This window comes from Tyto alba, unplaced genomic scaffold (genome assembly GCF_018691265.1).
Source record: "Tyto alba isolate M040663 unplaced genomic scaffold, T.alba_DEE_v4.0 Super-Scaffold_44, whole genome shotgun sequence".
Lineage (NCBI taxonomy): Eukaryota > Metazoa > Chordata > Aves > Strigiformes > Tytonidae > Tyto > Tyto alba.
This window is the reverse complement of record NW_024881320.1, coordinates 2107619-2121915: the sequence shown is the minus strand read 5'-3', so window position 1 is coordinate 2121915 and position 14297 is coordinate 2107619. Positions and strand designations below refer to the sequence as shown.

Here is a 14297-nt window from a genome sequence, read left to right as displayed (position 1 = left end):
GCACGGCCGGGCCGCACCGGGGAGGGAGTCCCGGCGCTGGGTCACCCCCCCCACCGCGGGGCCCAGGCGCTGCCCCACGGTGTGGGTGTGAGGGGCGGGGGGTGCGGTCCCCTCTGCACTACCCCCCCACACCCCCCCAAAAAAAAAAAGGTGTCGGTGGGATCTGAGCGTCACCCCTAAAAGCCTGAAGGGCGTAGCAGCCGGGAGCATGCCGTAAACCGGTCCGATGAAAGTGCGAGGGGCCAGCGGTGACAAAAGCAAGAGGCAGATGAGTAATGGGGTAATTAGTGTAAGAGGCTTTGCTGATTGTGTGTAAAGCCCTTCGTAATTCAGGCCGTTGGGGGACGGCCTCTCCCCCTTCCTCCCTGACAGGCTGCAAAGGGGAGCTGTGCCAAAGCACCCTGGGGTGCGAGGGGCTGGATGCCGTCAGCCCCAGCGGGTTTCTCCCGGCTTCATCCCCAGGAGGATGCAACCGTGGGCCAGCACACGTCAGGGACAGGCCTCCTCCTTCACGGCCTCCAGAGAGGGGTATCCCAAGCTGGGGCTTCGGCAGGAGCAGGCCACGCTGGAGTTGGGAGCTTACTGGTGCTGCTGGTCCTGCTGGGCAGCGGGAGGCAGCCCCCGAAATGACGCTCTGGGTCAGAAAGGTGTGCGAGTGGGGCTCCGCTCCCAAAAGCATTCCAGGTTCCAGATGCTTAAGCCCTACGACCCTGCAGACTCGACTCTCCCACACCATCCCTGTGACTTCCCCGGGGCAAAGCATCCTTCTGCGCAGGCGGGTGTACGCCTGCCCATGCCTTTCTTTCCTCTGCCTTTTGTGGGACTGAATTCCCGTTGCCGGTGGTGGGTCGTTCTGCGTTGCTGAAACCCAGCGCCCGAGACTCCGGAGATGTATCTGCAAACAGGCTGTGCAGGAGATGACTTCCCACTTCTTTGATTCTTGTTACCTCTTTTATAAAAGTTTTGGTAAAATCCAGACTCCAGACATATCTGCAACCAGACTGTGCAGGAGATGACTTCCCACTTCTTTGATCCTCATTACCTCTTTTATAAAAATCCCTAATTGTAGCAACTCTGCCCAAACACCACATGTGCTTCCAGGGCTGCCTCCACTGCTGCTAATGGTACCTGCACCTTTTCAGTCCAGAACCCAAAGGTGTGGGTTTTGTGAAGGGAGACGCAGCTTTCTCAATTTTGTTCTCATTCTCAGGTTTTTTCTCGTTTTCAGGAATGAGAAATGAAGCCATCTGACCCCTGAGAGGGGGAAGCCGGGTGGCACAGCTCCTGGGGTCTGTTGGGAGGGACACAATGCCATTTCTCTCTTGCCACACAAAAATGCGGACTGAGGCATCGGATTTTCCCAGATCCCGCAGGAATGTGGCGGCTGGGGAGTCCCGTCCCCATGGCCCCATCCACCAGGACCCGTCGGGGCAGCCAGCAGTCACCGTGGTGACAAGTGTCAGCGATGGCGTTTGGCCACGGACCGCGGTGACCCCGTTTTCTTTTCAGAGGAGCGACTCAGGGGCCGGCTGCCAGCGGCACACGGGGGCCGGCGCGGGGGACTCCACCTCCCTGAGCCTGGAGCAAAGACTTTGGCCCCATTGCCGAGGGGCGGGCTGTGATCCCACTGCCCTTGGCACTTAGACCTTGCACTGCGGGCGGTTTGCTGGGCTGTAAACAAGCCTCCCGGAGAAGGTGGCTCCGTCGAAGTCTCCAAAAACTGCAGCGGCTGCCCCCAAGGACCACGCACGCTGCAGGTAAGCCAAAGAAAAACGTGTGTTTCTGTTATTAATTGACCAGCGAGGCGGATAGCTCCTTGGCTGGGGCTGCAGGGGCAGCACGGGATGAGTCCCTGGGGCTGCAGGTAGAGGAGGCAGCCCCGGTTCTCACTGGCCATGGGCTATAAAACCACAGCAGATGGGAAGCAGCGCAGCTCTTCCGCTGCCATCGGGATGACTCATCCCTCCATCCCAGCAAATGTCAGTCCCGCTGCGGGCTGCCTTTCACAGCAGAGATGCTGCGCTTCACCTTGCCCAAATAAAACTATGGGCTAGAATTTCCTCGTGCCGCCCAGCACCAGGTGTGACGTGCTGCTGGTGCCCATCCCTCCACACACACACTCATCCAGGGATGTGATCCAGGCCGAGGTGAGCTGCCCCATTGTACCCCCAGCCCTTCCTTGACTCAGTCCTTGGCTCTTTCTGCTTAGTGACCACAGGGCTTTTTCTAGGCTGCAGGGCAGGAAAGATCCATCAAGAGGGAAGAGTCAGGGGACTGAGGCGGGCTGCAGACCCTCTTTGCAGCTGGCATTCACAAGCAGAGATTCTTCCAGCCAGTGCCGGGAAGGATTTGGGGTGGTGGCACAGCTGTCCTCACGTAACAGCAACCCCGAGGGCAACAGCGGCGTGAGGAGCCATCCTTGCATTTACCACACCTGGCATTGCTCCCTGGAAAACACCCGCTGTTTCCCATTTCTTTTCTCCATGCCCACCTCTTTTCTCTCCAGCCTGTGCCAGGGGCTGGGGAGAATTAGGAGCACCCTGGAGCGGGGCTGGGTCACCACGCATGGAGGGCTCACGTCGTCCCGTGGGAGATGGGGTGAGTGGGTGGGTGCTCCCGCGTCTCCCCGGCCGCTCACCCTCAGCTGGTGGCGGGGAGGGGAGGATGCTGATGGCTGTGCCGCTCCGTCCCGCGCTGCCGCAGGGCACGGAGCGACCGCGGCTTTTTTCTGCCGGGCAGAGGAGCATGGCCGTGGGCAGCTGAGCTGCAGCTTTTCTGCTCGCCAGCAGCTACGGCGTGCCCAAGGGCAGAGCCAGCGATGCCACTGCGAGCAACGGAGGTACATTCCCCCGCTGCCATGGCAAACTGTACCCCCTCCAGCCGTGATTTCAGCGCCTGTTCAGCGCAGGCAGGTGTTGAAAAGGGCCTGGGAGGCTTGACAAGAAACACACACAAATGTACCAAGAGCAGCTCAGCCCTTTCCTCGCAGCCCAGCTCTGCTCCAGCACCAGAGCCGAGGCCAGGTCAGGTTCTGCAGGAGCTGATGCCCTCCCCTCCAGGGAAGCCCTGGTTTGTCCAAGCAGCTCCCCGCCCCGGCGCTGCATCTCAAGCATTTTCACCCGCTGCAGAGAGCCGGAGCCATGCGAGTGGCCGTCATCGGGGCCGGGGTGATCGGCCTCTCCACCGCCCTGTGCATCCACGAGCAGTACCACGGCCTGGTGCCTGCCCTGGAGATGGAGATCTACGCGGACCGCTACACGCCCCACACCACCAGCGACGGAGCGGCCGGCTTGTGGCAGCCCTACCTGAGCGACCACGGCAACCTGCAGGAGACGTGAGTGAGGAGGAGGAGGAGGAGGAAGAGGCTGGTGCTGTGTCCCCCTGGGGCTGTGCCCATCAGTGCATGAGGGGCTGAGCTGCCCCGGGACACAGCTCCACAGGGCTGGCACAGCCACCACTCTCCTGTTTTCATCACAGGCTCTGGAATAAAGAGACGTTTGACTACCTCCTCAGGCACCTGGGCTCACCTGCAGCGAAGGAAATGGGACTTTTCCTAATCTCTGGCTACAACCTGTTTACGCAGCCGGTGCCGGTAAGGAGCAAGCCACAGCCAGGGCTGGGAAGGGCTCCAGCTCAGAGGCTGCCCGGGGGCGGGCAGGGTTGTACTTTTTCCCAGACGATGCTCTGAATGCTTCCGAATCCTTCCAAGTTTGTCTTGTGACAGTTTGCCCTGGGACACAGTGTTTTCTGCGCCCCTGATGCAATATTGGTAAGAGCTGAGCCCTCTGAGAGCCGAGCTGACCGTGGGGTGCCGCAGCTGCCCGCCCACCCGCGCTCCTTTGGGGTGGGCTGTGTCCCCCCCAACACTTCTGTCCCACGATGGCATGGTGATTCAGGTTCATTAATCAGCTTGGCCCTTTCTCCCTACTGCAGGACCCATCTTGGAAGAACATTGTCCTGGGATTCAGGAACTTGACACCAAAAGAGCTTGAACTCTTCCCCGGTTACAGGTATTTTTCAGTCTGTTTTCCAGAGGGTCGCTGATGGGTTTTGGTATGGCAGGATGGTCCCCGGCACCTCCCTGGTGAGGGGCAGCGAGGACGAGAAACTGCAGGCGCAGAAGTGGCCTTGCTTCATTACAGCTGCTTCCCTTAAAATAAGTAGGAAACACCTCAAACAAACCAAAAAAGCAGCAGCCCAGCATGTAAACCATTCCAGCCCCTCTCTCACTTCACCAGATATTGTCAAACTGGAGGGAAGGAAATCAGCAGAAGGCGTTTAATGCTGTGAACAGAGGGAAAAAATTCACGCCCTTGTTGTGCAAAGGGGAATTGGGGTCTGCAGCGGCTCTCGGGAGCGCCGGGGCAGGAGGCTCGGTGTGTAAAGCTGCTGCGGGTCCTGACGGCTTCCTCTCCTCGCCCGGTTTCAGCTACGGCTGGTTCAACACGGCGCTGATGCTGGAGGGCCGGAGCTACCTGCCGTGGCTCACCCACAGGTGAGTGCGGAGCCGCCGCGGCACTGGGGCCGGGGCCGTGCCGCTGCGGGAGGGCTGCTGCTCCCCCCGATTTCTCTGGCCATGGCAAGCAGCTGTGGATTTTCATCCTGCACCTCAGGTGTTGCCCTGGATCCTCCTCTTAGGTCAAGTTGGTGGCTGAGTTTAGGCGGTGCTGGTTTTAGGCGGCCATCCCGTGTCCTGCTGCTCTTCTGACCTGCTCAGCTTGAAAATGCTGGTGCTGGTGGCTTCCACGTGACAGCACCCACAGGGGACCCCAGCACCCTTGTCTGCTCTCAGCAACCCCCCACCCTGCACCCCACAGCAGCGCAGGAGCACGGGCACGGCGGGATGAGCCGAGGGAGAGGGGAGGCAGGAAAAAGAGTCTGGAATTCCAGCTCATTGCCTTGGTGGGGTGACAGACTCTCCACTTTAATAGTTAGCCCAGGAGTGTATTTTTGTGTGACAAAAATGAAAGTCATGGGACATGTAGCGCTGCATTTGTTTGTTCTTGTTATTTCTAATGTGGAGTGGGTGCCCTATCCCAAGCAGCAAGCCTGGGCTCTGGTCCAGGGCTCAGCAGGACCGATCATCTGCCGTAGATCTGGGTCATTAGGGAAACAAGCTAACAGCTGGAGACTGTTAGGAACCACCGAGAAGACCATGGCAGTTTATTACAAGGAGCAACAAGCCGTACCTACTCTGGGTATTAATTACAGGCGCTAGTTTGAATGGTACATTTGCTTTCAATTTGCTGGTAACAAATGGACTCATTCTTCCCAGGTTAACGCAGAGAGGAGTGAAGTTTTTCCATAAGAAAGTTGAATCTTTCCAGGAGGTGAGTGGCGATGTCGCGGCGGGGCAGAGCGGGGCAGCGGGCATGGCCCCGTCCTGGCGTGGAGAAGCAGCATCCAGCCGGCACGTGCTGCTCCAGGATGTCCCTTGCCATGAGCAATAGGCCAGGGAACAACAGCAAAACTACACCAAGATCTAGGAAACAAATTCTACCAGGAAAGATAAAGGCTCTTGTGCTTCAAGAGATGGCTGAGATGGGACAGGGTAGCGCGTTTGGCTGGCGCCGAGTGAAGATGCAGCCAAGCATCGGCAGTACAGCTTTCCCTTAAACTGCAAACATTCTCCTTGCCGGCACACACAGGGTCCCTGCGGGAGCCGTGCCGGGGAAGCTGTGCCCTGGATCCTGCCCTTATGGTTTATTCATTACAGGAGTGTTGGACCGAGCACTTGGCTTGGCTTTGATGCAGGAATCTCGTGTCCTCCATGGGGAGCGGCCTCGGAAGCATCGCTGTGTGCGCGCTGCTCACCGCGCCGCATCTGTCTCTCATTAGATCGCTGCCCAGGGCGTGGATGTTGTAATAAACTGCACTGGGGTGCGTGCAGGGGAGCTGCAGCCTGACCCAGAGCTACAGCCTGGCCGTGGACAGGTCATAAAGGTGAGGTGGGTGCAGGCCTTGTGTCCCCTCTCTTTTTTCCAGAGGAGCTGTTCATTAGCCACCTTAGATTTCCCCTCTGGGGAAAATTGTGGGCTTGTAGGCTGGACCCACACTGGGATCGGGTCCTGATTCCCAGCAAACAATGGTTGTGTAAAACCCTCAAGGTGTGAGGGCCAGAGCAGAAAACCTGGATCCCATTCCTACTTCAGCCGTGGGGATGCCCTGAGCCTCCAGCTCGTTTCTTGGTTGGGTGAAGGTGGGGGGAGACCAGAGGCATAATGCTAATAATAAAAAGACATAAAATCCTCAGGAGATGATTATCTGGGGAAACACAGACACACTGGGTAGGAGGCTTCTCTGTTTGCCCACCTGCCCTCCCACCTCCCTGTCTTCCCACAGCGGCAGTGCAGGGAAGCCAGCGCCGTGGCATACCCGGGGCCTGAGCAGAGGGCAGAGCACCACGTCCACGTTCGCTGAGCTGCCCACATCCCTCCTGCAGCCTCCCCGAGCCAGGGACCCTGCTCTGTGGCTCTCTCTGACCCTCTTCCCCTTTGTCTCCCAGGTCCTGGCCCCGTGGGTGAAGCATTTCGTCATCACTCACAACATCAAATCTGGTATCTACAACTCGCCGTACGTCATACCGGGGTAGGTGGCAGCGGGCGAGGCTGGCGTTGGCAATGCTCAGCTCCCTGCTGACGTCTGCCCTGCAGCAGCCCAGGCCTGGGCTCATACCTGGTTTATTTGTTGCGTGGGAGGAGAGCAGAAGGACACAGGCAGGCGAAGTGAGGGAGCTCCCATGGGCAGCACAGCAAGCACAAGCTCCCTGCGCAGACCCCACCTCGGCACTCGGAAGTGAGGGGGGTCCTGGCTGGTCCTGGGCTCTTGGATCAGACAGCACCACGGGGCTTCAACATCCCCGGTCCTGTTCTTTTCCAAGGAGCAAATCCCGCCAAAGCAAAACACCAATCCTGGCCAGGCCCTCAAAAGAGCCAAACACTGACAGTGGGACAAATATTTTGGGGGCAGATCGTTTGTTTTCACATTTGTACCCATGTCTTTTATCACTAGTGTTGACAAAACTGCCGTCACGGCAGCTCATTGTGGGGAAAGGCACTTCTGATTCATCCTCCCATTAAAACCTGTGGTGGGAATCCTTTTTACTTTAATAAAAGCCTAAAAAGCTCAGCCTTCCCCTCACTGTCACCCTGAGCTGTGCCTGCGGCTATTGGTGAGATATCTCCTGAGGGCATCCCATTCAGTTTAGCCCCCCCCCGCACAGGGCTCCCTGCCACCTCCCTGTAGGAACTGAGGAGGAATCTCAGAGGAAAACCTTAATTCTGTGTCCCCATAGGGGTGAGAAGGGCTGAAACAAGATCCTGGCCCCAAAAGCACCATCTCAGGGCTCAGCAAGCAGCAGAGGCTGTGCCCAGGCAGAGCCCGGTTTCCGGCACTGATCCTGCATTTCCCACCTGCTTCCCACCAGCAGCTTTCTTAGGGGAGTTGGGATCTATTTGAGATGGAGCACGTGCATGTACCCAGGGAGCTAAATTGCAGGATAAATAAACACACGTCTGCTGTTCATCCCGCCTCTGTTTCCTCCGGAGAGCAGCCATCTACCCCGCTTTGGCTAGGGAGAAGGAAGGTTTTTTAAGCTGTAACTCGAATGCTGCGTTCCTGGCACTTCCTATTGTGCTGATATTTCAGGATTAGGCAATAAGCCATTATTTAAATAGGAACTTTGAGTGCTTACAGCCCCCAAGCAAAGTATTCCCAGCGATTTCTGATCACAGTCCCAGCTCCATATGAATTCCTCCTCTCTCCGTGTTTATTTTAGCCTGAGCTGTCGTAGCTGGGCACCAGGCTGGCTCCCAGAGGAAGCAGCCAGGTCCAGCACTCACGCACGGAGGACACCTCTTCCACGCTGGAAACTCAGCCCTGGGGTTCCCCCTCTGCATTCCCTGGCATTCAGCCTTTTTGTCTTTGTGCTTCCCAGGGCTCGAGCAAGGTTTTAGAAGGGCCCAGCAGGTACAGACACCCCCAGCTCCCCCCAGCCTTAACCTGTCTCTTGTCCTCTGGGATCCACAGGAGTTTTGGAGCAGCAATCTGTTTCTTCGTGTTCCCCGCTGGAGGTATCCCATTTCTTCCCACTCTCTTCCCCAGCCAGGCAGGAGCAGACCTGTTTGATAGAAGATTAAATTAGCTTTTTGATTTGCCCAGGCAAGGGGCTTTTGGGTGCTGATAATATTTAATGACTTGCTCCTGAGCAGACACGTAGGCACCGCTCTCTCGCCTGTTTGGCGTGAGCATTTCTCCAGCAGGAATATGTTGCAGGCTCAGGGGATAGCGGGATCCACACACGACACACACGCTGAGTCCCTCCGCGCGATGGCCCGGCAAGGGGTGGCTGGGGACGCTCACCACCATTAATCTCCTCTGGCTTTTGGTGCAGGAGTGAACTCACAGTCTTGGGAGGGATCAATCAACACGGCAACTGGAACGAAGAAAACAGCGCCCAGGATCACAAAACCATCTGGGAGTCCTGCTGCAGGCTGCTCCCTGCTCTGCAGGTGGGTGACCCCAACCCAGCGCCCGCCCGCAGCTGAGGACAAATCACAAAATCTGAGTTTTGATACGAGTAACACGCGGTGCCTGCCTTCAGCAGGCCGGGAGAGCCGGAGGGGTTTCTGCAAAGCGGCCGTTGCTTATGCAGCATCAGCTGCCGTGCCAAAAACCATGCCAGTGATGGGTGAAGTGTGTGCCCGGAGTAACCCCAGGCTTTTGCGTGCACCCCACAGCAGCACGTAGCGCCCGGTGAGAGGGTAAATCCCAGGGGGGTGGCATGGATCGGTGTTTGTGCGTGTCTGGCTGTGTTCATCATGCACATCTCGGGCTCTGTACTCGGGCTGATCAACAGTCGGGGTCTGGGACTGGCATTACTTTTGAGACAAGGTTTGTAAGAAAAAGTAATTACTCATGTAGCTGGTAAAAAAATCAGAACAAAAGCTTTGGGAGGTCTCAGCCCTTTGGTCATGGTGTGTGTGTCCCCACTGCCTTTCCACGCACCTTGCATTAGAGACAGGCTGGCGTGGGGTGAGGTGGGTTTGCGCCCACTCCTGACGCTGCCATTGCACCCTGGGTTAGCGGGAGAGGCAGCGCGGGGCTTCGGCCCGGCGGTTTGCCTCGCCGGCTCTGCTGCAGGCTGGCGATGTGCGGGCTGTGACCTGAAATTGTTCAGCCCGGTCAGAGCCCGTGCAGCGGCGGGGACGGGGGAGCCTCCGTCCCCGCTGACTGTGAGAGCCCCCATCTCACGGATCGCTCGGTGCTGTGCCGTTCGGCTGCTGTAATTTGGAGAGGTGCCGTGCGGGTGCTGATGGGCTTTTGCTTTCAGAAAGCAAAGATCATCGAGGAGTGGAGCGGCTTGAGACCGGCGCGGCCCCGGGTTCGCTTGGAGCGGGAGACCGTCCGCCACGGGCACTTCCAGGCAGAGGTACCGTGCACAGCCCCCGGCTGCCGAGTGTCATTAACCACCGTGCTAATTGTGCATCGGTCACTGCGACCTGGGCAGTGCAGCGCCAACATCCAGCTAACGCTGGGGCTCTTCAGCCCCGTGGTCCTCACTCCATCTCCCGTCTAATAATGGGTGAATCTTTGAGCCAGTTCCGACCCAGTGTCAGGGAGAAGTGTTGAAGATACTCAATTTTGATGGATTTTGTGGCGAGAGTGGGCAGGGAGTGCTCCTGCCAAAGGAAAACCTGCAGCTGGAGCTTAGTCCTTAATAGACACCAAAAAACCCATACAGGAAAAAAATTCTGGCATGGGCTCTGCTGCTCCCAGAACCACACGAGGCACGTGCAAACCATGTTTTGGTGTCAGCTTTTAAAGTAGTGTGTTTTTTTGCTGGGAGCCCCTAAGTGTACAGCCCTTGTGCAGGAGAACTCCATGTCTCCGTTTAATAAATCCCAAGATGCAGTTTTTAATAAAATGCTCAGGGCCTCCAGCACTGATACCAGGTTGTCAGTGCACAAGTTTGCATTTCTTGAGGTTTCTTCCAGTTCGAAGCTCAGCAGTAGCACAAAATGAAACGTGGTGAAGGCACAGAGGAACACCAGTGGGGCTGTAGATGCCGCGGGGCTCTGAAAAATTCAGCTGCCCCTATGCAGGTAAATCTGGGTGTCTAGTGTGAAACTTCACCACGCCAATGGCTCTTTAAATTGCCTTACACTGCTAATATATTTTTTAAGAGAAAGGGGATGGCACGAGTGTCAGTGTGCCATCTGCTCTCGGACCCTCAGCACAGCACCTTCTCATGTAGGACCACGTCACTCCTTAGCGCTGTCGCCTGACCGCTCAGCAGCAGACCTGCAGAGGGAATCCTTGATTCAGTTGCATGCATATGTCTCTGTACAGCTTGGCCGAAGAGATTAAAGCTCCAAAGGGGATGGCGACTGCAAAATGTAATTAAATGTAATGAAAATCTATTCCATTTGCAGCTGGAGAGTCTTGGAAAGAAAACGGTGTATTTAGGCACAGCCCAGAGCACGGATCACAGCGATGCTGTATTTGAATTAACTTGTGGATCGCTCTGTTCCTTTATCAGCACACCGTATCTGCGCTGCCTTGGCACAGGAGAGGTGTAGCTGTCGATCCCAGTGATGAGTCAGGCTCCTGCTGGAGTAAAATAATTTACCTTGGCAGGAACAAACACTAGGTAGGACGTAACGGGTTGTGCTCCGAGGAACAGGGCCGCAAGCCCTGCTGCTGCTTTTCGGGGTGGCTGGAGCAGTGGGTGCAGAGGATGTACGTAGAGTTTCTCCTGCCTCTCCAGCAGCTTTTGGAGGGTGGGAAAGAGCAGCGGGTTGCTGAGCCAAGCACCGGGAGCTCCCAGATTGAAGGGTCATTCTAAAGACACCAAGGACATTCCCAGCCACTGTCGTGTCTCTGTGCTGCCCTTAGCCCAGAGGGCTCCAGCGCAGCTTTCCCAGCACTGAGCCTTTCTCTTCTCCCCCAGGTGATACACAACTATGGGCACGGCGGGTTTGGGATCACCATCCACTGGGGCTGTGCCATGGCAGCAGCCAGGCTCTTTGGGAGCATCCTCCAGGAGAAGCAGCTGGCCAGGCCGCCGCAGCCCCGCTTGTGAGTTGCCTGCTCACTCGGGATTATCGTGACAGCAGTAGCTTAGAAATCAAAGCAGGAAGATGCGAATAACACAGTGATACACATGGGCCATTCAACCCTCCTGCCAGCTCCAGCACTGGTTCATAGTGTCTCGTTTTCAGGTTGCTGCCAGTTCTGTCGCTGCCATTTGCCAGATGGCCCAGTTCCCTCCAGCTCAGCCTTGCACAGCCTACCTAAAGGAAGTGCTTTAAAATATGGACTAATTATCCGTGGCAAAGTGCAACTTCTGTCCCGGGGATCAGTCTGCAAAGGGCAGGCAGGGTTCAGCTGAAATCTGAACAGTCCTGCAGTTCATCTGCATGATAGGACAGGATCTGAAACTGAGCTGGTGCCACCTGAGGTCTTCACGGACTGCTCCGACACCCAGCATGAAATTAGATTTGCAAGCTTCTCCCAGGAGGCCAAAGCTCCTTAGTAGGAAGAAGCTCTGAAGCTTCCAGGGAAGTAACAACAGCTCTAAAAGCACGTGCTTCAGTTACAAAAGCTTTTCTTACGCTGATGCCAGGACAAAGCACGGGTCTACAGCACCTGGTTAGTGTATCTAGCAATAGACAGCAGTGGTTACCTAAAATGGGCTTTCTAAATGATGTTTTTAGCAACAAAAGCAACATGTTCCAGCCCTGTGTACTTGCCAGGCTCTATATATAGCAGAGAGCATACGCAAAATAGCTGTTCTCGTCCCTAAAACTCCCACGGGCCTTTCAGCTTCTCATTTCCTCCAGCTGTGAGACAGGACTGGAGCAGCAGCTCTGAGAGGAGCTGATGCGGGGAAGGTTGTGCCTCTAGAAGGAGTTGGGGACAACTCCCAGGAGGGGGTGACTATTTGGGGGTGTTCAGTGACGCTGCTGGGGACCCAACGCACTGTTCTGAAAACACAGTTTGGCCAATTTTTCCACGCTGTGTGTCTTCCCTGCTCTAAAAAAACATCACAGACAAGGTAGTGAATGCTCAAGAAGCATTAGCCTCGAATCCGAAGGCTGGCGGTTGTCCCAGGCCCAGCACACAGTGCCTGGCTCACTCTCCTGCGCAGATAAGCCAACGGTTTCTTACTCATCTGTGATGCAGCTTCTTTCTCCCTCTGACTCCATGTGCCAGGAATAGTTCATCAACCTGGTTTGTGATGTACCAGGCAGCTGCATCTCGTGAATGAGAGAATGCTGCAGTGTAGCTGGGCTCGTTTTACCTCCTGGGCACCTGGATTTTAAAACAGTGTCATGAAAAGTGCACGTTTCCTGGCCATAGCCTGGCCTCAGAGTTGCTCCCTATCGAAGGACCTGGCTCCTGACACCCTGCTTCAATGTCACCGAGGAAAAGAGAAACTTGTGAAGGCTTTGTAGGAAGCGATGTGCACTTGGTGCTGCTGGAGATGGTCCGTGCACACGAGATCTGCTGCCTTGTGAGCGCATTTGAGGCTGGTCTCCTTTTCAGCAGTGCTTTGGAGGTCGCTGCGCCAGCACAGCCGTGGCCCTGGGAGACCTTCCAGTGACCTCATTTTCCACTGGACACTGTGCGACCGCTGTGTACTCCTCCAGCTCACACCCCCCGAGCAGTCAGAAAGTTCTGGCGAGCTTTGCTGAGCACTTCTGCTAATTGTCTGCCCTTTTACAAAAGCAGCAATAGCTACTCTCACCCTAAGGGCCAGAATTTCTCAGCGGCTGCTGCCCTGTCCCCTTCCCTTCCTCTCTTCCTCCTGTTAAGGTGCGGGAGGGTTGTGTTGCCTCTGCTATGACACCTGCAGCGCTGGCAAAGGGACGTTGCGTGGGAATTCTCATGCCTGTGGCACTCGAGTCCAAGGCAACAACTTGGTGTTGAAGGTACCAACGAGAGCAGGTGCTGAAGTTCCTGGGGCTGCGATTTTGGCCTAACACGGGTGCTGCTCACATCTGTGAGAAGTACAAACCACCCTGTGATAGCTGGGGCTGCCCCTGCTTGCTGGTTGTCACTCATCTGCAGGACACGATCGCTCAGGCCGGCTGCCACCGCAGCGGAGGTGATGGGAGATGGTGTCAGCTGCTCTGGCCTCATGGCCCAGGTTTGGGCAGACCTGTGTCCGTCCTCAGCAGGCAGCAGCTTCAAAAACAAAGGTAGACGTAGGGAAATTAGGAGCCCCTGTCATGCCCAGTCTGTCTGTCAAAAGGTTTTCTGACTTTTTCTGGCAGCTCACCATATATATCACAGCAATGTTCAAAGGGCGTATAATCATGAAAAGGATAGAAAAAAGAAAACAATGCCTGGAGAAAATTTACCACTGATTAATGCTAAACCTAATGCTCTGTGATACCACCTCAGCAGAAGCCGTTCAGTGAAATAACATCCGCTCAATTTTGCTTATTCCAAGTGTGAGATAGTAAGGACCATATTCTCCCATTGGCAGTGCTGTCAATCCAAAAGCATTTACCTGATTTCAGAAGAGCTACACTGGATTAGCAGGGGTGTAGCAAACCATTGTGTGGCTTGCAATGCGCAGTTGATTCTTCTGACCTGAGAGCCTGCAGGCGCAGCTGTACTGTGATCTGTCATGAAAACAGAAAGAAATTATGTGTGATTTTATTTGCAGTCTAATTTTGCTTTTTTTCTAAAAGGCCACAATTTAATATGTGTGCACAATAAAGGTAATATTCAAATATCTCGTGCATGATGCTTTCTCTTCCTAATGATGGCATGGATATGGCCTTGAGTGCTAATTCCATAGAAATTCCAGTAGATTATCGTTCCACATTTCCACACACCTTTTTCCTGAACACTTCATCCTGCAGGAGGAAGAGCTGTCACCTCAGCTTCTGAGCAGACAAAGGAATTGTGTGAAATTACGTGGTTGCCTGCGTGTTGTTGCTAGTAGTCCCTGGCCCATTAAGAACTCACACTCCCAGACAGAAATGCTTGGGACTTTCTCATGGAGCTCAGCTGATTCCTCCAGTTTGAGACTAGAGCGACAGGAGAGGTATTTCACACTGTTGTCAGCCACAGATGAAACACTGTGGGACAGAAGAGTCATGAGATTGAAGTTCACTTTTGCAACAAGGAGGAGAGAGGCAGTGGGGAGCCTGGACAGCTACTGCACGTACTTTCTTGACAAGCACAAAACGCCGGCCGGCATCAGCACATTTTATGAACTCACAGTTCTCAACAATTGCCTGTGACACAGAACAAAGCTGGAATTACATCAAGTATCAGTA

General features: G+C 55.4%; 1 protein-coding gene across 1 annotated transcript; it reads left to right on the top strand.

Annotated features, from left to right (window-relative positions):
- Nucleotides 1-224: 224 nt before the first annotated feature.
- Nucleotides 225-13747, top strand: DAO (D-amino acid oxidase). The gene is made up of 12 exons (XM_032984844.2): nt 225-280; nt 1229-1757; nt 3129-3334; nt 3478-3592; nt 3934-4010; nt 4430-4495; nt 5276-5330; nt 5839-5943; nt 6506-6588; nt 8393-8510; nt 9332-9430; nt 10952-13747. The coding sequence occupies exons 3-12, from the start codon at nt 3141-3143 to the stop codon at nt 11081-11083; spliced, it is 1044 nt and encodes a 347-aa protein (XP_032840735.1). The 5' UTR covers nt 225-280; nt 1229-1757; nt 3129-3140; the 3' UTR covers nt 11084-13747.
- Nucleotides 13748-14297: the final 550 nt, after the last annotated feature.